General features: G+C 56.5%; 1 protein-coding gene across 10 annotated transcripts in view; it reads right to left on the bottom strand.

The window, feature by feature from the left end:
- Positions 1-24,589, bottom strand: part of ABLIM2 (actin binding LIM protein family member 2) — a 134,009-nt gene that overhangs the window by 14,893 nt on the left and 94,527 nt on the right. For 3 of the 10 annotated variants that reach the window (XM_032855603.1, XM_032855584.1, XM_032855594.1), the window contains 6 exons: positions 21,574-21,675; positions 21,067-21,120; positions 15,913-16,032; positions 14,856-14,908; positions 14,100-14,238; positions 3,030-3,091 (listed from right to left, as the gene is read on the bottom strand). In XM_032855603.1, the coding sequence (XP_032711494.1) occupies positions 3,030-3,091; positions 14,100-14,238; positions 14,856-14,908; positions 15,913-16,032; positions 21,067-21,120; positions 21,574-21,675 (530 nt within the window). The remainder of the gene's footprint in view (positions 1-3,029; positions 3,092-14,099; positions 14,239-14,855; positions 14,909-15,912; positions 16,033-21,066; positions 21,121-21,573; positions 21,676-24,589) is intronic. The other 7 variants (XM_032855622.1, XM_032855614.1, XM_032855650.1 and 4 more) reach the window with 4 other exon arrangements.

Below are 24,589 nucleotides of genomic sequence, written 5' to 3' on the forward strand. Positions count from 1 at the left end.
GACTCAGGAAATACAAGGGACTTTCCCTAAGACATACACCGGCTGGGATTTGAACTCGGGGCTCAGCGTGGCAAGTGTCCTTTCCAGTGTCACCATGGGAAAATACCAGACTTAATTTATTCAGGTTTCCTTGTACACAGGCATTTTTGCAAATGCTTTACAGGCATACGAAAATCTGATTCAAAAGACAGAGATTTTTCCCATCTACCTAGTAGATGGCTTGCTGTTTGCACTATTCAATTGCTCCAAATGACTTTTACTATTTTTTTTTGTTGTTGTTGTTCATTAGATCCACACGTCTGATTCCAAATGCCACATTGAAAGTGCCTCCCGTCTTGAATTTAATGAGGGTGCCAGCACTGGCATGCTGCTGGGTGTGCTTAAATGTACGAAGGCTACGCCTGCTGAATGAAGTGTCATCATGAAGTAGAGTCCCCTCTATTGCTATTAGAATCTGTCAACCAGCAGGAGAATTCAGTCTCTACGTATTTGCCATCAGGGTTTTTCTGTCAGTGGCCAGCGGTCGTTCTGTTAATAACAGACCAGGGGACACATGCTGAGGGCCATGATGCCTTACCCATGGGAGTGCCTGTGACAGGTGACTACTGTACAATTTATTCCACAGAGAGGAGAGCTTCCGCTGTGAGTGGGCTCCGTGGCAGACTGGTTAGCGGGACAATTAAATGAGTTCTAGGACTCAGGGTGCTGGTCCCTTAGGACAAATCTCTCTCAAAGCAACAACTTGAAACCTCTCCCCCCACCCTGCCCCCGCCATGAATGGATCTCCTTCCATTGGACAAGAACTACACACCAGTCATGTTTGCCTCTTTGCCCTGGTTACTAGGAAGCTCAGAGCTAAGCTCCAGCGGTTTGGCTCATACAATATTCTTCTGTTTCTGATAGGATTCTGATACATAATTTCTTTCAGAGTTTCCTTCTCTGCCCCTTTGTGATTTGGGGTTGGTGGGTTTCTGGTCTCAGTGTGCCTGTGTTTTTCCTTCAGGCCACCTAGAATCCTTTCTGGAAGTAGAGACGCACACAAAATAAAAAAACCTAACAAGTAGCTTGTGAGGACTGTGGGCAATAGACAGTGGCAGGTGACCACATCCAGGTGCTGAGAATGGCCGCACTGTGAAAGGCTAGTCATTCAAAAGCTCAAGTATCTGGCCTTCCTACTGAGAAATAGGCATAAAATTACATAAAAGTCTTAGAATGTCTGAAAAAAAAAAAAAAACAGGAAAAGAAGCTTTGCAGGGAAAAAGAACCCTAAAGCGAAGTCACCAGTGCTTGTCCCCAATTTCCCATATCAGCAACATGAAGAGCTAACGATCTTCCCAAGAAGACACACCCGCTTTTATCAACCGCCCCCTAGCATCTGCAGGACACACGGGCTTCCCACCCTTGAGAGCACAGGAGGAACGTTCTCAGAGGCTCAGCTCTAGACTCTGTAAAGCTCTGTCTAGCCCCTGCTCTCCCTAGTTCTGAGAGAGGGAGTGAAGCCTACGTCCATGCTGGAATGTCTCATCGGCTGTTCCCAGCTTGTTTGGGGCTGGGTGCGTGTGGCGGCTGTGGCCTTTTCTGCAAGTGCTGGGAGCATCGATCCAAGCCATTCCAGCATGAACCAAGGAGGACATCTCCCCAGATGATGTGTGGCCCAGGCCCCAAGGCTAGAAATATGGAGCGTTTCTCCCTTAATTGTCTTCCACATATTGAGGGACAGTCCCCGGACTTGGCTTGAGGGCTAGAACGCCGCTACCCTCCTGGGCCCCCGAGTCAAAGGAAAGCTGTTCCATGTGCAGAGGACATTCTGGAAGGCTTCCCCACCACCCTCAGGTCCCCAACCCTAAAGCCCAAGGGTTGACATTTCCTGGTGCTGTGGGGGTCCTGTGGACGTCCTCCTGCCCCCTGCCCTTGCCGTGCCCTCCCTGCTGTCCACTGAAGAGGAAGCGTGGAGGAATCCTTAGAAGAAAATTGAGAGAAGCATGCGGCCCGCGAGCCCTGAGCCAGCCTGTTCCAGAATGGGAAGTGCAGTGAGTGGGAAGGGGGCTTCACTGGAGTCAAGCCATGCAGAGGTGGCCGGGCCCCAGCTGCGAGGTATGCCCTGGTGACCGGAGGCGGGGGTCCAGGCATTACACACTATTGGTGAGACCTCTGCTGTGCAACACACGGGGGCTTCGAATTCTGAGCACCTTCTTTGGGGGAATGACTTGCCCCAGTTTTGAACAAACATCCTTAGACAGGGGAGAGGCAGCCTGAGAGGGGGTGTCCTGGGGTTTTATAGGGGGGCCTCTGGTACCATCATGCCCATCCCACCCCAGGGGTCCTCACTGGGGACTAGTGAAGCTATGGGAACAGCAACAAAAAGTCGCCCAGCCCCTCCGTAGGGACAAGTCAGGCGCCAAACTCTCTGGGCTCACATTCCAAGATCCCCGATTGGGAAGACGGGATGGGGAAGTCCAACCAGCCTTTAGCTGGGAGCAGCCAGAGCCAGCCAGCTACGGAGTATGGGATCCAGGAAAATTATGGGCACGAGTGGCAGCATTAGCAGTGACGGTAATGGTCCCAGATGCAAATGGCACTGTTTATGGTGACAGCTGGAGGCAGTGGCAGTGAGGCGACGATACACTCCAGGAAAGAAGTGGATCCGTGGCTCATGTTGCTCACCAACTAGCTGATCCTGGAAGCCCCTCACTAGGCTCTGGGTCACAGAAGAAGGATGTGGCTCGGAAGGGACCTTGGGGTCGGAATGCTCTGCGTGCTGCTGTCTCCCCCTCCCCCACACAGAGGTGTCCTGGGCCGGGGGCGGGGTTAGACAGGAGGAAGGGAGGGGGTTCCAGTTCTGCTCTGATGGTGGTCTGCAGAGGGGCCAGCACAGCCCCCAGGCAGGGCAGCAGGTGGAGGCGGTGGGCAAGCAGGGTCCCCAGGCCCCTCCTTCCTGCCGCGGGATCAAGAAGCTATGGGCTCCATGCTCAGGCTCCTGGCGTGGCATGGTTAATATACCGCGAGCCAAGGAGGCGTTGAGTACCTACCCGATGGTCCAAGCCATTCTTTCCGTGTCCTGGGGGAGGGTCAGATTTGGAATAGGGGAGTCCTGAAACAGACACAGCATAGCCCTGTCATGCACGCACGGAGGCCCCGCCCCTGCTGGAGGGGCCACGCCCTGCCTCCATCATGACCTCCGTCCCCAGGAAGTCCGCCAGCAGGGGTGTGAAGCCCCTGAGCCCGCCTAGGACACCAGGAACCCCGTGGCACTCTCTTGGGCACCTGTGTTTTCTGGCAGCCTCAGGCCCGGGCATCACCTGTCACCCAGGCTGAGCTCCTCATCCGGCAGACCCGGAGAGCTGGGGACAGGAGCAGGAAGGGCTCCCCATGGGGGGGCGTGGTAAGGGCTGTGCCATCCTGTGCCAGGGCAGCAAATGGAGGCCCGTCATCAACCAAAGGTTGTGAACTGTTTTATTTTTTTAAATGATCGTGAGCTATTTGCCATTGGGGGAATTTCACATTAAAATCCTAGTTCGGCTTCTCTTGAAACAAAAAAGGGCAGGTCTGATACCACGGGAATCCCACAGTTGAACCGGCTGTACCACTCGTATTCCTGGCTGCCCTGCATGGGCCCCGGGCTCTGACTCTCCCAGTTAACCTCTGCAATGTGTCTGGAGAGAGTGGTGCGGGGATTCTCTGCTATGGCCTTCTGGCTGGGGGAAGGATATGTGGCAGCACGGCAGAGCCGAGCCCCCTGCAGGGGCAGGACCTCCCTCTCCTGGGGGAAGCTCCTGGGGTCCTTGCTCCTAGCACTGGGCTGACCCTGAGCAGCTCCGGCAATAACAAACAGGACCAAATGCCAGTGCCCACTGCGGGAGCTGCGTGGCCTCTAGTCTGGGCCCAGTGGGTGGCAGATTCTGTCTCCTGGTGTCCACAAGGCCATGTGCATCCATGGGACCAAGAACTGAGCCTTGGCCAGAGCTGAGGTGGGTACCATGCACAGAACTGCCTGCCCACCCAATCCAGGACCCAAGAAGGCTCATCCAGAGGCCTTTCCTCTCAGGGAGTCCTCACAAACTCTGGGGGCTGAGATGACACTCTGCACGGGTCACGTGTGGACCCAAGAAAGACTGGCGGTGATGCCTCAGCTGGGGAACCTATCCTGGGTACTTGTTTGCACCTACATGGCCTGTCCGAAGGTCCTGGATGTGGGTCCGAAAGGGCCTTTTGCTACATCAAGGTCAGGGTTCTCAAACTTCTTTCAGCAAAGAGATTTTATATGAAATCCAGCATCGAAAAGAGAGGGGCAGGGGAGCTGGACACAGAAGAGGGACAAGGGGCTAGACCTGCCGTGCCACCCCTGTTCCTCCTAGCCTCTCTGAAGACTCCCATTCGACAGAGGGGGAATCGAGGCCCAGATCAGGGGGCCGGCCATGGTCACACAGCCCTGGGATGCCAGACAAGGCCCCCAACTCACAGTCCTGGGCTCCCTCCTAATTTACACATAGAGCCAGGCATGCTCGGGGATGTGAAGCCATAGGATTGAGGATCTGAGGGACCCTCCACTGAGACACAGGAACCCCTGATTCACAAAGATGCTGGAGCAGTGGTTCTCAAAGTGGGATCCCTGACCGGCGGCATCAGGGTCCCTTGGAATTGGGTAAAGAGGCAAATTCTCAGCGCCTGCCCCTGACCTCCTGCTTTGGAATCCCAGGGCTGGGGTCCCATGAGCTGTGGTTTACAACCCCTCCAGGGCATTCTGATGGACACAATGGTTGGGGAACTTGAGAAGAGCCATGCCCTCACCTCTGTCCTGTGCCTGGAGGTGCCGCTGTCACCCAGACTGCTGTCACAGGGTCCCGTGCTCAGGCTGCCTCCTGTGGTCTCTGTGTCTGACCGCTTTGTATAAAGCCCAGAGACCCTACTTCAGTAGGTCACTCTGTTCTCCTGACTTTGTGATGACAACTGTCCTGGGTGTCTCTTCTACCTACCTGGAGCCCCCATCGCATAAGGTCACAAATTCTGCTTCAACCATCAGGCAGGATTTCAGAACTTCGTGGAAAGGAGAAGCGTAGATGATATTTGCCCCATTTTTACCTCTTCAGATGTCCTCTCCATTCCGAGGCCCAGAGTCTTCTCTTACCATGTCTCTCTGCTGGGACACCTGCCGCCTGCGATTCTTTAAACATCTGCTTGTGAGAAATGCTTAGTGTTCCTTTGAGAATTTCTTAGTTTCCCCATTCATTCCCGCAAGATAGGCTCCCTTAGTGCAGAATTTGCGTTGACAGCAACCGTCCTTTGACACACAGAAATAGGCCCTTTCCTTCTGGCCCTGTGGCTTCTGCTGAGAAACCCCCTGTCTCCAGGCGGCCTTGTCCTCTGGGGAGTCTGTCTGTCTTCTGCTGCAGCAGCTCTCAAGACATGCCACCCTCTTTCAGATTTCAACCGTTTTCGTGGTAACTGGGTTGGGCGTGAACTGCCTTGGATTCATCCTACTCGGGATTCTTCAAGTTTCTTGAACCTGTAGGTTTAGGTCTCTGGCCACTGTTGGCAGGTGTTCAGCCATATCTTTGTTTTTTTGTTTTGTTTTGTTTTTTAAAGATTTTATTTATTTACTTGTCAGAGAGAGAGAGAAAGAGTGAGCACAGGCAGACAGAGTGGCAGGCAGAGGCAGAGGGAGAAGCAGGCTCTCTGTGGAGCAAGGAGCCTGATGTGGGACTCGATCCCAGGACGCTGGGATCATGACCTGAGCAGAAGGCAGCCGCTTAACCCACTGAGCCACCCAGGCGTCCCTCAGCCGTATCTTTGAATGCTTTTTCCAGCCTGCTGTCTTCACTCCTCTCAGGATTCTACTGTGAGATGCTGCCTCCCAGATCTCTGAGGCTCTGTTCAGTTTCTCCCTGCTGTTTTCTCTCTGTTGCTCAGACAGAGTCATTTCTGCTGCTCCATCTATGAGATTGCTGACCGCTCTGCCGTATTCTGTTATGCTGTTTCTGAATCCATCCAGTGAATTTTAAATTTTGGTTATTTTCTCTTTCAGTTTCATAGTTTCCACTTGATTCTCTTTTTTTGGGGGGGGTAGTAATGTCTATTTCTTTGGCGAGGTTACCTTTCTTTATTTCAGGTGTTTCCAAAGAATTTGTACTTGTTTGCTGAAGCATTTTCTGAGTGGCTGCCCTAAACATCCTTGTCCAGGAACCCCAACACCCGATTCTTGTCAACATCGTATCTGCCACTTGTCTTTGCAGGTTCAAATCGGCAAGTGGCTCTTGGTGTAGGGTGTGGTCCTCTATCGTCTCCCAGACATGACATCAGAAGACACTGGATCCTGGAAGAGCCTTCTATTGGAGCAGCTGCTACCTGTCTCGGCCTGGTGCATTACAGCCTGTGGTTCTGAGTACAAGGTGGTTTTCAGAATGCTTGTCAATGTGCTCTTCTGGCCTGCCTAGTCCAGCTGGGGTTCCTGGGATGGTCCGTGTGTGGGGGGGATGTGCTTCCCCATTTGCTCTATGCCCCAAGGTGGAGATGGGAGACACAGGCTGCCATGGGAAGAGTCTCCTGGGCCCATCCTCCTGGCTGCCCCAGGCCTTTTGCTTCATACCTACCCATGCAGCCTGGGGTGGAAGATGTCACCTGGCCGCCCTGAGCTGCTGCATGAGAGGTGGGAGACACGGGCCCTGTGTTTTACTTCAAGTCCTGAGGTCCCTAGCCAGCCCACCTTCCTCTTTCCACCCTCAACATTTCTGCAATTTGTCTGCTGTATTGCTTTTTTGGGGGGGGGTGTTGGGGTTATACTTAGTATGGATGAGCAGGGAGAGAGGATACTCCCCTATCTTCCCCTCCCCACCAGCTGCCATGTTGACCCATCAAACTTGGCCTCTCTGGGGCTAGGAGGAGCTATCAGCAGATTTTAAAGCAGATTTTAAAGGTCCCAGTGACCTTTAAGGGTCCCAGTGCAGTCAGGGCTGAGAGCCGCTGGCTTAAAAAGTCCCTTTGCACATTCAGAGACTTTCCCTGGCCCTCTTAGGCCTGTGCATTCCATGGGACCTCCTCTTATAGGTAAGGAAGCTGAGGCCCCGTGAGAATAACGACCCCTACAAGGTCAATGTGTGCAGAGGATAAAATGAGAGCCTTGGACTTCTGGCTTCATGAACCAGTGATCCTGGCTGCACCAGTGGCTCTGTGCCTGTGTGGGTCTGCAGGTGTGGGTGTCTTCCGGGCACCTGCGGGTCAGATGGCAGCAGGTAGCTGTGGGAGTGTGTGCTGTGTGGGTGCACAAGAGAGAAGGTAGGTCTGTCGGACCTGGGACGGGGCAGCAGCTGGGAATTTTGAGTCTCATTGGTCCTGTAAGCACTGAACACCAGCCATCCCCATGTCTGTACTCAGTACAAACAGACTCCCTTGCCACCTCCTCTCAGAAGCCCACCTGTGGCAGCCTTGCACTCAGCATTCTGCGCAGAGTCTCCTTGGGTCTGTAGTTCTTCTGCACTGGCTGGCCAGAGGTCAGTGGATCTGGTGGACATGTGAGGAGGGGCCCAGATACAGCTGGAAACAAGCAGCTCATCACCATCTCGGGGGAGGCCCTGTGCACAACTGAGCAGGACGGCCCTTCCCTGGGCACATCTTCCACCAACGCCCGGATGTGGAACTTAGCAGCCGCATGGCCCTGCAGGGGTTTGGGTCCAGGAGGGGCTGGAATGGCCTTCAGTTCTGAGTGACTATAAGCAGGAGACCTGAGGATTACCCAAGCTCCAGGCTTCCAGAAGCAAGCAAGACGGGCACACGGCAGCTAGGCTTGTGGTCTTGACCATGCATTGCCATGAAATCCCCAAAGCTCTGGTGACAGGATGCCTGAGGGCTCACAGGTGAGCCCCCACACCCTGATGCTTCCTGCCAGCATGATGGGATCATCCCCGTTTTTACAGATAAGGCCATTTTAAACACAGACGAGTTTGCTCTAATGCCCAAAGTCACACAGCAAGTGACAAGCTGGGATTCAAGTGTCCGTGGACCAGCACCCAGATCTAGCACTCTCTGCTGGCCCATCCTGTGATCTCGAGGACACTGTCACTGTCTGCGTCAACAGTGGCCACTGTCATCCCCTCCATCCCACCAGGAGCAATGCCGCATCCCACTGAGGAAGGACGGTGCTGCTCTGGGAAGGCCCAGGTCCACCCGGTGCTCTCACCGAGAAGCTGCCCCATGCAAGGGAGGGAAGCCCAGGGGCATCCTCATAGCACCCCACTCCCCAGGGGCAAACAGTCCACAGGGAAGAAAGGACACAGGGTTATAAAGAGCCCCTGGCCTGGGTTGAGGGAATAGAGAGAGCTTCCAGTTGGCTGGGTGTCTCAAGACCCCAACACAAATTTGGAGGGGAGCTGGGGGTGGGCCCTGAAACATTGGCTCCTTTCACGAAACACTGCATCACCTGTGGCTTGGGTCCCTGCCCACAAATCAGAGGCCACACCCTGTCTAGTCCCAGAGGATAAGCCTGCTGGAAACAGGGGGCACAGAGAATTTTGCTAAAATTCCCCCATCAAATGGCAGTAGGCTTTGCCCAAGGATGCCCCACTTTCGCAGCTGGAGGTGGCTCTCTCCCATGAGAGGCCAACACTGTTATCTGGGCCAGGGTCCCGTCCCTGATATCTGGAGTGTTCACTGCTCTCTCCATGAGCTGGCCAGGGGCAGAGAGCAGTCTGTCCATCCAGTGGGAGACCACAGTCTTGCAGAATGACCTGGCTGGCCATGCCCTCCCCAGGAGTCTGTGCACCAGGTGACCTAACTACCTGATGAATTCCAGGGTGCCCTCCAACCCTGACCCTCTCCCCTAACCCTGACTCTCTCCATCCCCTGCAGATCCTCTGGGACCCTTCCTGCCCCAACACAACACAGCACCTCACCCACCTGCTCACTCTTGATCTCCCCTCTCTTGCAGCATTTGGCGGAGACAGGAAATGGGGGAGAAGAGGACTAAGAGTGAGCTGGGAATGGACCCGGAGAATCGCACCTTCTTTGGGCCTCACTTTGCAGAAAGTAACACAAGCTCAGGATCATGTTTATCAGGAAGAAAGTCCCGGGTTCAAAGGTTACCCACTTGCATCTGGGAGTTGAGGACCTGCAGGGACTCTGCTCCCCGTCCATCCATCCAGCTCTGGACAGCTTGGCCTGGACATCCAGTCTCCTGACTCCACACAGAGAACCGCCCTATTCTTTCCTTACCTCTGAATAAAGGTGCCTCCATCTACCTGAACCAGAAATGGCCTGTGTCATTCCTGATTCTGTCCCCACCACGCATGCCTAACGGCTCACATGTGGTCTTGCCAGTCAGATCCCTTAGGAGGCCCCCCGCTGCTTATGGGGACACCCAAATCCCTTGTGCTTGGCACAGCAGCCTCCAGTCTATCCTCTGTGAAGCTGCCTGTCTTTGTTTTAAATACGAAAAATAGTCCATCTCATTTGCCCACTCACCACTGACCATTCCCGGCAGACAGAGCAGCTTCTTAGCCCTGTCCACAGACCAGCTGGGTCCTGGCTAGTCCCTCTTCTGCCACCCCTTGCCTTCCTGTTGCCCGAGTGGCCACCCTGCTTCTTGCCTTGGCATATGTTTGGACATGCTATTCGTGCTATTTAGAACATCTCCCGGGGACACCTCCCCCAGCAGCCCTCCAGGGTACCCCCTACCAAAGCAACCCCTCAGGACACCCTCCTCATAGGACACTCTTCCCAGGGACACCCTGTTGGGACATCCTTTTAAGATACCTCCCCTTGGACACCCCTCTAGGACACCCTCCCAGGACACTGTCCCCCAACCTGGCTGATGGCAATTGCCCCCCACGGTCTTTCGTGTTCCTACTCAGGCCTGTTGAAACCTGCATCAGCCGAGGTCAGGGCTCTGCAGAGATCTCTCTGGGGCCAGGTCGCCACTTGGATGCCAGGCTGGAGTCTTCCGCAGGCGACCCAGTCCTGTGCACACCGCCGCCTTCACCCCTACCACACAGGGCCCTGCGCCGGCCCTCAAGCCCACCAGGCTTCCCCCGAGCAGACTCAGTGTTCGAGCCTATGCCCCCGTCACGTCTTGTTCAGTCTTCCTCACCCGACTATACTGAAAACTGCCCCCAGCACCTCCTGACCTCACCTGTGGGGCACTGATGCGTACTCCCTAACTTTGTTCTGGTCTCAGCCCCCGTCCTGCTAGCACACAGGCCCATGGGGCAGGGGACGGCATCCTCGGCACGATCCCCAACACCCACGGCGTGCCATAACACTGAAGACACTTGGAAAGTATCTGCTGAGGGTAGGGCCTTGTCCTGCCTGTCGAGAAGGAGAAGGCACTGACCAGCTTCTCCAGTCCTGCCATTGGTGGATTCTAGCCCTCGAGGCTGCAGGGAAGACCTACCCACCAGACGTCTGGCTGCCCACAGGCTAATCTCAGAGATCGGCACATGGCAAATCTCAGTGTCTCGTTCTTTCACTCGTGGACAAGGAAATGGGGGAACAATTTTGCCACCACTCCAGGGCAATGACAGGGAACAGGCCATTTCTGATCAAGCTTCATGCCCAGCAAGCCCTGGGAGGGAGCCGTGGCAGCGACCCTGAGCCTGGCCCCAAGCCAGGCCCCCGGCAGTGACAAGCAGCAGGTGAAAACAAGCATGTCCCGTCAGACACAGGACTCCATGGGAGGGACACATAGAAGGAGACACAAAAGCCAAAGCCATGGGACCACCATCTGGCTGCCTTAGTTTCCAAAGCAGAGCTCTTCCCATCCAGCCCCTCCTCCATTCCTCTCCTGTTCTGGTGCCTGAGAAAGGGCCTGCATCTTCAGAAGCCCCGGGATCTTTCTAGGGGATCACTGAGTCCTCTGGATGGGGTTCCCCCACCAGCCAGGACTTTGTCTTCAGGGGATGGGGACCTACATCCCCTTGTGTTCTTCTGGGGACAGTGAAGCTCCTCCCGAAGGGCTCAAGACCCCCTTTGCATAACAAAAATCCAATGTCAGCCATTCCCTGTGTAGAAACCAAGCCAGTTGGGAACACAGTCTGTTATGCACTCAGCCCCGATAAGGCACGAGGTGTAGGATGAGGGAGGAGAATGGTCGTCTATAACACGACGTGTATTTCTGGAAGACCCTCTTCAGAGGCAGAGGCGGCAGTGGGCCAGAAAAAAGGGCGTCACACTGGCTTGTCACTGCCACCCAAGCACCTGCTTCTCCACTGGGGAGCGGGGACTGGACCACACTCACACCTGCCTCTCTGCCTAGCCCTGTGTCCGGCACGTAGTAGGTGCTCAGTAAACGTCTGGGGTTGAGATGGATGTGTGAGCGAAGGGTGAACGCAGTCCCGGATGAGATGCGCTGATGGGGTCTCAAATGGGGTGAGCCGTGTCTCCGCTCCATCGGCCCACGGAGGCCCCAGGGGGAGGTGTGTGGGGGGGGTGCGCGGTGCTCGCTCCCGTTGGCGTCTCTGCCTCGCTCAGCTCCCTGCATGCTTCTCCGGGGGCAGGGGCCGCTCTGATCGTCTCGGCGCCCCACTCAGCGTCTGGCACAGAGTGGGGGCTCAGTAAATACCCGTTGAATGTAGCGCATCTCAACTCAACAAACATTTACTGAGCGTCCACTGTGTTGAGAGTCGCAGTCCTACCTTCCTGGGGCGCGCGACAGATGGGTGGCCCCGGGGATGCGGGTGCGGGCGTGCCTTGCCGCGTGCAAGCGCCCTGCTCAGTGACGCTTTTTTCCAAATGGAACTGGTGTCCCTGGGCTCACTAGAGGGGAGGGAGCCCTGAGGAAAGAGGAGAGAGGGTATGCAGCCCCCCGTTGGGGAATGCTGCTGTCCTTCCCACCCCAAGTTCTCAGCAGGCGAGCACATGGCAAGGCACGCATGATGGAGGCAGGACCAGCAGCCCGCGTGTCGGCTGCTGCTCCCATGCCCATCGGGAAAGCAGGCAAGGTCTTCAGGGCAGAGGTGAAGGCATGGCTGCAGCGATATGTGGTGGGTTCCCCGCCCAGCGGAACTGGCATCGGAACGCCTTGGAGAGTGGAGAACAGTGCTGTCATAATTGCCCTAAGCAAGTGTCCGTGAAGGGGAAGGCCATGCACACGCACACACGTGCATGATTTGTACTGTGGAGGGGTCTCCCCGGTTAGAGCGTGGATTTTAGCACAGGCAAGGTGCTTCCTGCCAGCCCGGTGTGCCCTGGGTGAGAAGCACTGGGACCCCAACCGTGGCTGCTGTGCTGCCAGTGACAGGGGAATGACAGTGAGGGCAAGGGGACGGAGCTGAAGCAAGACCTTGCAGGTGTGTGACTGGTCTGTCAAAACGGTGTGTGCACAGCCTGGGGGCCTCGTGGGGGGTCTCCCACCTACAGGGCTCCTGGGATGACCTGGGGGCCCCTGATCCCAGCACTTGCGGGAGAGGAGACTGTGCATGGGGACAGGGCAGGTCAGCAGCATGGGGAGAGGGGGCGGCCAGGCTCTCATCACGTGGTAGCTCCCTCCTGCAGACGGGCTGTGGACATGAGTGGGGATCCCTGGGTCAGTGTGAGGTGGGAGTCTGAGCATCACCCCACAAGGGGAGGACGGGAAGCCATAAAAGTCCACCCTGAGGTCCCCAGACACTCACTTCCTGAGAGCTCCTGGGCCTCATGGGTAACAGGATGACACCCCAGGTGCAGGGGGCTGTGCAGGTGCTGGGGGGCTGGCACAACAGGAGCCCACCACCTTCCAAAGCCACTGCCATCGGGAAAGAGACCATGGAGCAGCAAGGCCCACGATCAAGTCCTGTATTACCCAGGGTCTTGGGTGCCTGGGAGCAGAGAAGATCCCAGGGCCGTATGGCCGCTGCTGGGCTGGCCCGCGCTGTGACCTGCCTGCAGGTAGGACGGGCAGTCTGTCGTGTCCCCCGCCACACACCTGCCCTGGCAGGACATGCTCGCCACAACCTTGGGCGAGTCGCTCTGGGGGACTGCTCTGACGTGGCCTTCCTGGGGTGGCACCCACCCGGACACCGGCCCGGAGAGCCCCCATCTAGAGCACCGCACCCTTAGAGGGGCCAGAGGCATGGGGCTCCCGATGTCTGCTCGCAAAGATCACACAAAACAAGGCACCTTCGTTTGGCTTCGAGCTCTTCTTCAACAAATGGCAGCGCCCGGGCCGCCCTTCCCTCTTCCCATAGAACACTTGCGTGTGTAAGACAGATCACGCTTTGGAGTCACGAGGATAGGAATGGCAATGACAGCCTGTTTGCTGAGCATCTACTATGGGCCGGGCAGAGCGCCCACACGTGTCACCTCCTCTGGTCTCTACTGACCTGGCCAGGCAGACAGGTGGGACGGAGGTCCACCGGTGGGTCACAGCCCAGGGTCCCACGGCCCGTCAGGGGTGAGCCCAGATCCGCGCTCGGGCCCATCTCACAGCCATGTCAGCCCCCGTGCTCTGCCTCCTCACACCCGCATCCGCCCTCCGTGTCCCAGCTCAGCCTCACGCGTGCCCAAAGGAAACCACCCGCTGGGACCCAGACACGCCGTCCAGATCTCCTTAGGGCATCACACCGCAGCCAGCTGTACCCTTCACCTCCAGCATACAATTCTAGGACCCTATGTAAAGCGTAGCCGTCCATCTGAAAACCCCTCCTCATTTAGCCCTCCCAACCCCCAGAGTCCGGCAGCGGTCACATGTCCCGTACTCCCTGCAGACAGGGTGTCCCCATTCCCCAGTGCTTTGTTCAGGCTGAGTGCCGGGAGGCTGTGCCTGTTGTCGACTCCCAGTCTGGACTCACCCGCCTAGACCATGCTTACATCTGCTCTGGAGGGAAACGGGCCCCCACTTTCCAGCCCGGCAGCCTGGGATGCCTCCTTTGCAATAGACCCCAGGAGCCCCATTCAGCTTTCTGGGCTGTCTCCAGCTCTGGAGTGTTCCAGGAGACCTGCCCATGGGCGACATGTGAGCTAACCATGTCGAGGGGGACCTCACGCAGAAAGGGAGTCTGCTCTCCTACCTGGTTTGCTCCTTAGCTTTCTTAACGATCAAGGCTCAGGTCTGGGGGATGGGTGCCAACCTGTGGGGCCCCTTGCTGCGAGGCCTCTCATGCCCCCGTGACAGCTCCTTGCTCAGAAGAACCACTCACGTGAGTAAAAGTTGTCCCCTTGCGTTGTCGGGAGAGGGTCTCTATCGGTCCCGCTACTGTGGGACAAAGACTGGCTGTGAAGGTCTGAAGAGTTAGTCGTAGTGTCCGCATCCCCCTTGAGAATCAGCCAGCTGGTCTTCTGCGGACGGAGGAAAAAGCCACGTGAATGCTGAGGCCATCGGCAGTGGGACTGACCCCGTTACAGACAAGGAAATGGGGTCAGGGAGCTCAGGGACCCAAAGGGCTTCTCCTGGGGGCACGTGGGGGAGCCACACACACCTCCCTCCCTTTAAGACAAGACAGGGGCCCTTGCCCTCCCTGGAGCCAGGATGGGGAGACTCTGGGGCCAAACCCCGCCCACAGAGGTACACCCATGCCTCTGCCCTGCCTCCAGCTGCTTTCCCAGCAGGGCCTCCCAGCCCCAGGGCCTCACTCTTGACCTTCGGACCCTTTACTGGGAAACTCTGTCCAGCCTGTTCTCAAGCCAGCACCCCAGATGCCCCCGGAATGCCCTTGGATTAATTCTCCTTTCTTTTCAGACATGCCTCCGTGATAGAGCCAGAACTGGGTTACAGGGGCGTGGAAGGAGGACAGTGGGGGGGGGGGGGCGGGGGGGGGGGGGTACCTCTGAAATCTGGTCCCTGCTGTGTGGGGGCCCCGTGGGGCCCCTCCAGAGCAGAATGAAAGCTGGGGAGCCTGAACTTTCAGCTGGGGAAAGGCAAGGCTGTGTTCCACCAGACTTGCCCCCCAATTTACCTTCCTGTTATCCTGATCAAAGATTCCATCCTCGCCATCCGGTCGCCTGGCGGCTGGAAGGGAAGAGGAGGCCCGTTAAGGAGACACACCAGCTCCCTGGGCATTGCCCGCCACGGTTCCCGCTTCCCATCGTGCTCAGAAACAGAAAGGAATCAAGCCAAGGTCAACAGGACAAGAGCTTTTGCAGGGCCAGGGAGCAGGACGCGCCAGGGAAGCATCCCACGGGAGCCCCGCAGGCGGTGGCCATGCACCCTCTCTCAGGACGGGTCTTCAAACCGAGAGCAGGTGTGCGAAGTGACGCAGTCATAAAACGCCAGCCCCCCCCCCAATCCCCCCGCCCCGAGATCACACCATGTGTTTAGGAGCTTGGGATTTTTAAGAACATATACTCTACTCTCCTAGTCGAACTCCAAAGGATCAGGCGGGCTTGGTCCCCAGTGCCCTCTGGGTCCGGCTCAGCTGGGCGCAGCCCCGATCCCCACACCACCCCGTTCTCAGATTGGGAGACTGAGGCTCAGAGACATGACAGGCCTTGCTGAAGGCCATGCACGGGGGGCTGGCAGAGGCTGACCTGTGAACCCAGGTGCTCTGTCTCCAATGTGCCCCTGTTTGCCCCCCTCACTGCCTGCTGCCCACATAACAGAAAGGTCAGTGAGCTCTGCCACTGAGAAAGTCCATGAAGAGACAGAAAGGAGGTATGATCCACAGCCAGAGGTGACCTCAGGGACTGGAAGGAGCGAAAGCTCACTTTGTCACGCTATGCCCCCCAAGAACGCTGTCTGGGGCCGAGAAGTCCACCTTTTATAGTCTCCACTGGCATACTTTTTGGTGGCGGGGGTGGGGTGGTCACCCCGAGGGGCTGACGTTATCCCCAAGCCAGTACGATCAAGCCCATCACACAAGGGCATATGATGGCGCTCAGCGCCCATGTGAGGACTTCCCGTAAGAAGCCATGGACCCCATGCATGGAACAATGGAAGGAAGATCCCAGGCCCCTTCCCCACCCGCCACGGAGACTGAGGCCACGGTAAGGACATGCCAGGGGTGGGCTTCTTACCTGCAGCCTGCGGAGGGCTTGGACCTTCGAGCCTTTTGGAACACCCTGCCTTGTGCACCACCAAGGACAAGACTGACATCAGGCCCGAGAGCTTGGAAATTGGGGATTGGGCTACAGGACCTTGACAAGATAAGGTCACAGTTGAAGAGCGTTCTGGATACATGGACATTTTGTTACTCCCGATGGCTGTTTCTCCTTCTTCCAGGAGAGCCCATGATTTCTCCAGTGCAAAAATAAAAACCCTGCTCTCTCCATGGGCAGAGGCAGAATTACAGGGGGCCTGCGCAAGGGGTGTCGTGATGGACAGAGGCACGGGCAGGACGGATGCATGCCCACTGCCCAAGGCTCACCTGTCGCACAGACAATGGTGGTCGCCAGGCAGCAGAGCCCTGAGCATCTGGCTCTACGTTCACTGTGACCCTAGGCGACTGCCCAGCAAGCTCTGGGGATGATCAGGCCAGCGGGGACTTGGAGCTGCAGAGCACAGCCACTGTCCAACCCAGAGGAGCCTCTCAGGCTCGGAGTGCTGGTGGGAGTCAGTGGGTGCACCCCTGAGGAGCCCTCAGTGGCCCCCAAATGGACCACTACAGTGGAGCTAATTTACAAATATGAAGACAACAAAGGGCTCTTTGGAATATGAAATCCCAGCCCTCTGGGTCACAAGGCCCAGAGGCCACCTTAGGTTCGAGCACTTCACACAGCTGTGGGTGACCAGTTGGGTCAGACACTTACGGTGGCAGAGAGACCTCGGGGCTCAAAAAATGGCCCCCACCCCACCTGATGAGGAAGCTATCCCACCAGGATTGAGCATGTTTCTTCTGCAAATGTTTTTCCCCCAATCACCAAGGGCTCTCCAAATGCCAAACATGCCAGCCCATGGCACACGTGACAGATGCCCAGACGTGGGAGCAGGGGCAGGAAAATACAGGCATTCGGCACTTGGTATTATTTGCAGCCTGCCTCCTGAACAGCTCTGAGCCTCAGTTTCCTGATCTGTAAAATGGGCAAATGACGCCCACCACCCGACCCCACTCTGAGTTGCGAGGCTCCCGCGGGGTAATGCCTGTAGATGCTGTAACACACTGGAGGACCCAGGTCTGAAAAACGAGGAATGAACAGAGAATAGCCTTGAGGCGAGCTGGCAGCCTGGCATTTCAGAGAGTTGAGAGAAGACAGATCGATTTACGACGACCCAGGAAACTGGCCTGAGTATGTCTGTTCCAGCAAACAAGGCTGTGCCTCTGAGCCTGGAATGTGTTTGCCACGAGGAGCCCTTCAGGGAGACCCCTGGGGGACCTCTTTTGGGGGAGTCCCCAGGAGACTGCCTGGCCTCTGATGTTCTTTCTGGACCCACAACCCACTTGCCTTCCCCTTTCCTCCCGTCCCAAGACAGGACCCAAAACCAAGATGAGACTATACCCCGCCACGGAGGAATCCCAGAGAGTCCGGTGAGAGGTGGTTGCTTCCCGTCTTACATGAGGGAGCACGTACTGATGAATTTGCACGGGAGGACGGAGAGCGCACCCCTACACTAGAAGGCAGATGCAGGTGCAGGGCTGAGCTGCCCTCTACGGTCTCCAGGGCCTTGGCATCCACTGACACGGCTGTTGCTGCTAAGCTGCCTTTTGCTTACCAATGACACAGCATTAGCCCTGTCCCTGCAACCGGACACAGCTTTCTGGCTGGTATGGGGGGAGGGGCTCTGGTTTTCCCTGGAATCCCTTTTGAGCAGTCTGAACCTAGCATAGCATCCCTCTCTTGAGGGGACCTACTACTGGCATGTTCCTGCTCTGCGCTCCCACATCAGTGGGGCCTCCGCCAACTCTGACAAAACCTGACGGCAAGGCAGCCTCGAACCCACTCTCAGGGAGGAGACGGGGAGCGGCCGTGGCGGGAGCCGCACCTGCTACACCAACGTCAGGGGGCCCTCACCGTGAGCGCCTGCAGACAGCTCGGAATCACCACCATACCCCAGTTCCATGTGCACTCTGCGTCCCGCCGCTCCCTGCCTATCCCATGTCTGCCCCTGACTATGCAGGAAAGGGCGCTTCCGCTCCTGTCCTCTCCTGCCCCTCACCATTTTCAATTTTCTATTCACTTCCTCTTGCTTCCTTTATTCCTTTTTTTTCTTACTACTTTTTCAAAAAGGCATTAAATCATAAATAAGCAGACTGGAACTAATATAGTACAAGGCATACTGTTGGGCCCTAAATGCTGTACAGTGAGAGCAGAAGGTCAGGGGCTGGGGGTCGGGTGGACGAGCCCCAGTGGAGCCCAGAGCGGCCACTTCTCAGGCCCAGCCTTGGGCTCCTCATCCGCAGGGGTACCGAACCCAGAGCGGGCTGGCAGGGGACATGCTGGCAGCTGTCGAGCGCCTGCACAGAATAGGGGTGTCCTTGCAGCAGCTGCTCAGGTGAGGACCCCCTTGTCCTCCACACCAGTGCCCCACCACGAGGCCGGGCCACGTCACCGCTGGAGCTCATGTCCCCAGCACAGGAACGGGATGCAGGCACCAGAAAAGAGTGATGCCGATTAAGAACTGTGTGTGAGTTGGAGAAGGGGCTTTGGAAAATAAATGAATTAATTAGATACTATGCTTTTTAAACGGGTTGGACATATTATCTTCAATTAGTTAATGGTTCAGTGATGCGACATCTTCACCCACACGATCTCGAGACAGGTGGACATCAGCGTAAACGTTTCTGGAGTCCCTCCCCGAGAGACAACAGGGTGGTGACTTTGCTGTGTGTGTGTGTGTGCGCACAAGCACATGCATGCTCACACACATGCTCACCCTCACACACATGCTCACACACGCACGCACACAATGCTCACACGTGCTTACACGCACCCACACATGCTCACACGCGTGCTCACACACATGCTCAGAAACACATGCTCACACACTCATGCACATGCACATGTGCTCACACACATGCTCACAAGCATGCTCCCCCCACCCATGCTCTCACACAGACTCACACTCACACATGCATGATCTCATACACATGCGTTATCTCACACGCATACACATGATCTCACATGCTCACATACACGATTTCATACACGCTCACACTCATGCATGTTCTCACACAGTGCGCACACATGATCTTATACACACACTTACACATGCACGATCTCACAACACACACATGCTTGCACATGCATGCTCACACGTGCGTGTGCACACACATACACACTTCTGACAGGATGTGTTCTGCCTGGAATGGGGGAAATCTTGTAAAATCAAAACATCTCAAATATATCAGGGGACAGAGACATCCTAACACAAACGTTATTTCTGGAACGTTCCCTGAGGACACCCGGGATTGGACAGTACACACACGTGCCGAGCCCGTGGCACAGCCCATTCCCATTCCTGATGGGACGGGTTGTGGTCGCGTTTACCCCCCGGGATGTGGCCGGATGCTGGGTGGAGAGCTGGCCCTCTGGAAAGTATATTTGCTAAAAGAATCAGGACACCGGATTTCTGAAATGATAAATGGGCTTGGGTTGTTGCTCAGCATTCAGTCATGCAGGAATTCCCTTGCCTTTGGATGGGACAGGCCTCCGTATCCAGGTTAAAAGAACAACACAAGGATCCACGCTGATAACGTAAAATAAAATGTCTCTCCAGGGGACGATTTAGTTAGTCAAAGAACTTGGGGCTGGAAGCTCGTTGTCTTAGAGCTGGCCAGTTCGGAGGCTGTCGAGCAATTTCATGATCTGATTTACTGCTTCCTCTGCTTCCTGAGAGGATGGCCCCTCCTATACAACATGTGTGAATTCTATGAGGTTAATAGAAGGCCAAGTCAGCCAACGCCACTATGACAAGCACAGGACACACACCTTCCCACGCAGGTATGAACACGGCCACCATGATGGTAAGACAGCCTTCAATGCGGCTGCTCCTTCCTTCAGCTGGGCCTCGGTCTCCCCACTTGTCACAACAAGGGGCCAGTCTGGACAACCTCTAAGGGCCCTAGGGTCTCACCAGCCCACCCCTCTCTGATCCCTCCAGAACATCTGAGCTCCAAGCTTCCCCAGGTGAGCAGGAATGGTAAAGGTCACTGCCTTCTGGGAACCCAAGAGTTTAATCCATTCCTTTCTTTCCTGGGATGAGGAAGAAATGCACAAGGCACAGGGCCTACTGCCCTCAAGGAAAAACCAGAAATCCTATTTGTATAATCAGACAACTGATGGATCAGTAAGTCACAGAAAGCATGCTTTTATAGGATTGCACGTAATAGTGGTGCAGTTGTGGACGGGGGACTTGGCTGTTTTCTTTTAAATACAGGAATCCCTCTTCCCATGCCCCCATCATATGCACAGCACTTCACAGATTAGAGCCTATTTCCACGTTCATTATTTCATTTGGTCCATAACCAGCCTGTGAAGAGGGCAGGGTAGATGGGTTGGTCCCATTTTGCAGAAAAGGAATCAGAGGCTCAGGATGATGAAGCCCCATGCCCCAAATCACCCAGAAATTCCATTAAGAAACAGAGGGAGACCCGGATCCTTCTGGCTCCTGCTCCACAGTTCCAGCCACCTGCCACCCGAGCCCCTGTCCCAGGATGATAGGGCTAAGCGGAGGTGGGCAGTCACCTTGGAGAGGGAAACCAGGGGCTGAGATATCCCCTCACCGCCAGACCTGTCCAGCCCATACCTGCTGATGCGACAAAACTCTCTGACTGCTGGCTCGCTATTCACTCCCTCCTGAGAAAGTCCTAAAACCCGGGAATGAATGACTACACCTGGCTTGTTCTGTTTTCCAAAATCCTAGCTGGGTTGCGTTGGGGTCCAGGAAGCCTTGTCCCCCAGCACCTCGGCTGATGTCAGCCTGGCTGCCTCCCTCCAAGGGGCATTACGGAAACCCTGGGAACCTGCTGTCGCTGAGGAACTCCCACCCCAAGCCCGCGGCCGTGTGCTCGCCTCGGCTTCAGAGCACATGGAACGGTCCAGACTCAGAGTTGCCCGCTGCGGTCTCTGACGCAGAGGCTCCAGGGAGCCCACTTGCCAACCTGTCCTTCCTACTCAGGCTACCCGCGGTGCCTCCCCATCCCCGCTCAGAACACAGAGAAAGGAAGCATCCAGAAGCAAAGGGGTGGCAAAAGGCATGCAGGGAACACAGCAGCAGAGGAAATCCGACTGTACCATGCTGTTTGTAGATAGGGGGTTTCCTATAGATGTTATCTTTTACGCCAGTGTCTGGGAAAGAAGAGAGAGAAGAGGAGAAGAGCGGGGTGAGCGAGCACACTGGTTTCCATTCCGCTGCTTCTCCAAAGCAGCCGTCAGCCACCAGATTCCACACGGCCAGAGAGGCTCACAGGGACTGACTGACTCCTGGGACCCACACCTCAGACCAAGCGTGCCCCAGCCCCAGCCGAAAGCCAGAACCTAATTCAAGGGGAGCGGGGAGGGAAGCGGCTGGAGCGGGCAGCCGGTCAGACAGAGCCTTCTCTGCAGCACATTCCCAGGAGGGCCAAAGTGGCTCCCTGGTGTTTGTGTGGCTTTGGGGTAAACTCCAACACACGCCAGTGGGGGGACGTGCAAACCCTCAGAATTGGGGGAGGGGGTGGTCGACAGTGTTGGGAGTCATAGCAATTCTGTACAATCGGGTGCTCTGCGTGGCAAGCCCAACCACGCATGCTGGGTACCTACCTGGGACGTGGAAATGGCGAGGCGCCTGCTGGTAGGTGCAGGGGGGAGGCTTGCTGTCTGAGAGCACCGAGAGGCTGGGGGTGCTCCGACCACTTTCACTGCCTCCAGATGGAAGAGCAAAGACAGGCAGAAGGGAGGAAGGGGAAGGCAAAGGAAAGTAGGTCAAGTAGGAATGCTGATTCCCAGGAAACCCGTCTTCCCCGGCTGGTGGAGCCCCACAGACACTCTACCCAGGGAAGGGAGTGGCCCCCTGCCGACACTTCCAGACTGGACCCCATGGCTTGTTAATCCAACCTCGAGTGGACCCTTTCAAATGGCCCCATTTGCAAGCACTAGTGGCTCCAAGAGCAAAGGTCCTGTGGTTGCCAGTTCACGGGAAGGTCGGCTGGGCTCTGGGCTGACCTCCACTCTCCTCGGGGTGCACAGCTGGTCTGCCGTTCAGCCCCGACTGGGGCTTGAATCCAGCAAATGGCAAATTCACCAAAAACAAAAGCCTCCCTCCCTCAGTATCCTTGCGTAAAAAAGATGCCACTTTCTTGGAGGATCCGCAAATCAGTCATTCAGAATAGGATTACAAAATCAGTCCCTAAGGGCCACTGACTAAAATTTTACCAGCTAGAGAATAAGAGCAAGTTGGTATTCATTAGCTGCTAGGCTCCTAAATAGAGCTACTTTTGGCAAATTCAATGAAAGGAATTCTCCGATTCTGGCTCCAATTTCTCATCCCATCTGGATTTGCAATTCCTGTTTCTGAACAAGGTTGGATTATCAAGTCACAAATTTAGTAGTCTCCCCGGGTGACCTCCCCGCCCCATGCCCTACACATACCTATTTAAGGAACGACATGATAGACAGAACGCAATGGGCATCAAACACTTTGGATGACGAGGTTTACGATTCATTTTAGCAAGACACTCCTGAGGCACGCCTCATTTCCTCTCCCCTCAGCCTCAGGAAACCCTCTGCTACCTTGGATCATAGTCTGTCAAAGGGGGGGCCCTCCTGGCTTGGAAGGAGCCCCTGTGAGCTGCAGCTGTTCCAAGCGGCAGGGCCCTGAACTGACCCGGCAAGGAAACAGCCCTCCCTTGGGGCTAGACGTGTGCTCAGAGTGCGCTCTTGCCTGTGTCGGGTGCACCGGGAACCCAGGAGGGCACATAGGGGCAGAGGAGGGCACCCAGCCTGAGCAAGCCCCCATCCGCAGCCCAAATCGGGCTGAGACCACAAACGGGGCTGCTGACCACAGCTCGGAGCATCCATCTTCCTGCGCTGGGCGCCAATTCTGCCCGTGAATGCTGATGGAATTCCCAGCCCTGCATCGCTGCGTGAACCCTGCCTTCCTCTGAGCCACAGCCTCCCTGCAGTGTCAACCCTTCCAGAACCCCACACTGGTCCAGGCTCGTCCTGCAGTTCCCTGAGGGGCAGGAGCCTTCAGGCCATGTCTGAGCGCCTGAAGGAAACCATCCCCATGTGCATGTAAGGGGAACCGCAGATCACTGATTATTTCTGGCAATGGTGGCTGGGACGGGATCCACGCTCCAGGGTGGAGAAACATGGCAGAAGTTTAAACAATCTCTTTGCACAGGCTCCGGGACAGCAGAGGACAGCCCACTCTGGGGGTCGGCACGAAGCCGGGTGTGCCCCAGGCACGGCCTGGTGAATGCAGGAGGCTTCGAATGGCTCACTTCCTTCTGCCTAGAAGTCACGTACCCTCATGAACCCAGCTCCCACCCACACGGCTGCAGGATGGGATACATGGCAGGGCTCCTGGCCCCCAGTCCCCAAGCCTAGAGTGCTGTGTCCTCCTACAGCCCAAGCATCAGCCTCTGTGGAGGAGCACCCCCAGTGCAGGTCCTCACGGGGCCTGAGACCCAGGGGCAGCTGGGGACACAGACCCAGAAGCAGTGGCCCATGACACCCACCCACACCTGCCACCCAGCGGTACAGAGATCACCAAAGTCTGCCGGGCCTGGTCCTAGGCTGAGACGTCTCTCCTGGCATCCCTTCCTCCCAGCTTCCCTCCCCACCCCCACGAGAATCCCCTTGCAATGCCCCCGACTTGTCACAACCCTTCTGGGGTCATGGCCCAGTGCAAAGCCTCCCTGGGAAACCCAGGCCACTGCTGGCCATTCCCCTGTCTGGACTCACTGGGTTACCTCATTGTAATAAAACACACAGCTAACATCAAGCCCCTGCCCCACAGCCCCCAACCCCACCCCGTCCAGGGTCCCCCGCGGGTGCTTTGCCCACATCAGCTCCCGGAAGCTCCCGGAAGCTCCCGGAAATGCCCACAGCATCCCCGCAGGACTCATGGATCCCTGGGTCCCTTCTGCAGGAGGCACAGGGCTGGGGTGGGAGGGGGGTGCCCAGGGCCAGGTCCTTCCTGGGCCTCAGCAGTAAAACCCCAAGCCACAGATGTGGCCACGGATGCAGGGAAGCCCAAGGAGGGCCCAGCTGGACTTTAAAAAGAGAGGACCCTGCGGACCAGGCTCTCATGGCCTCTGGAGCAGCTCAGGAAGGAGGTCTGATCCTATCATCTACTGGTGGGGGGGGGGGCTTCTTCACACAGTGGAAGCAAGTGGTCTATGCTGCAGGGGTTCCAGGCAGTCCGAGTGGCCTCTGCTGCCTGTCTCTCCGCGGGGTAACAGCTCACGTCACTGCGGGCGTCACTGCCTTGGTGTTGGCTGAAGGCCCCCTTCATTCAGGCTTCACGTCCCCTCCCCTGTCCCAGGATCCTGTCTGGGACATCACGTGACATGCAGCCGTCCCATCTCCCCAAGCTCCTCTGGGCCGCAACGATTTCTCAGACGCCCCTGGTTTGCGATGATTTTCGTGAGGAGTCCTGGCAGGTGGTCCGTGGGGCGTCCCTCCGTGAGGACTGGTCTGGTTATTTCTCGTGATCAGTGGGGGATCGTGGGTTCTTGGGAGGAAGACCCCGGGGGCACAGTGCCCGCCCATCCCATCAGGTCAAGGGCACCTGCCATCGACGTGACCGGTCACTGCAATGTTGACCTTGACC

Source organism: Lontra canadensis, unplaced genomic scaffold (genome assembly GCF_010015895.1).
Source record: "Lontra canadensis isolate GAN:19392208 unplaced genomic scaffold, GSC_riverotter_1.0 scaffold1, whole genome shotgun sequence".
NCBI lineage: Eukaryota > Metazoa > Chordata > Mammalia > Carnivora > Mustelidae > Lontra > Lontra canadensis.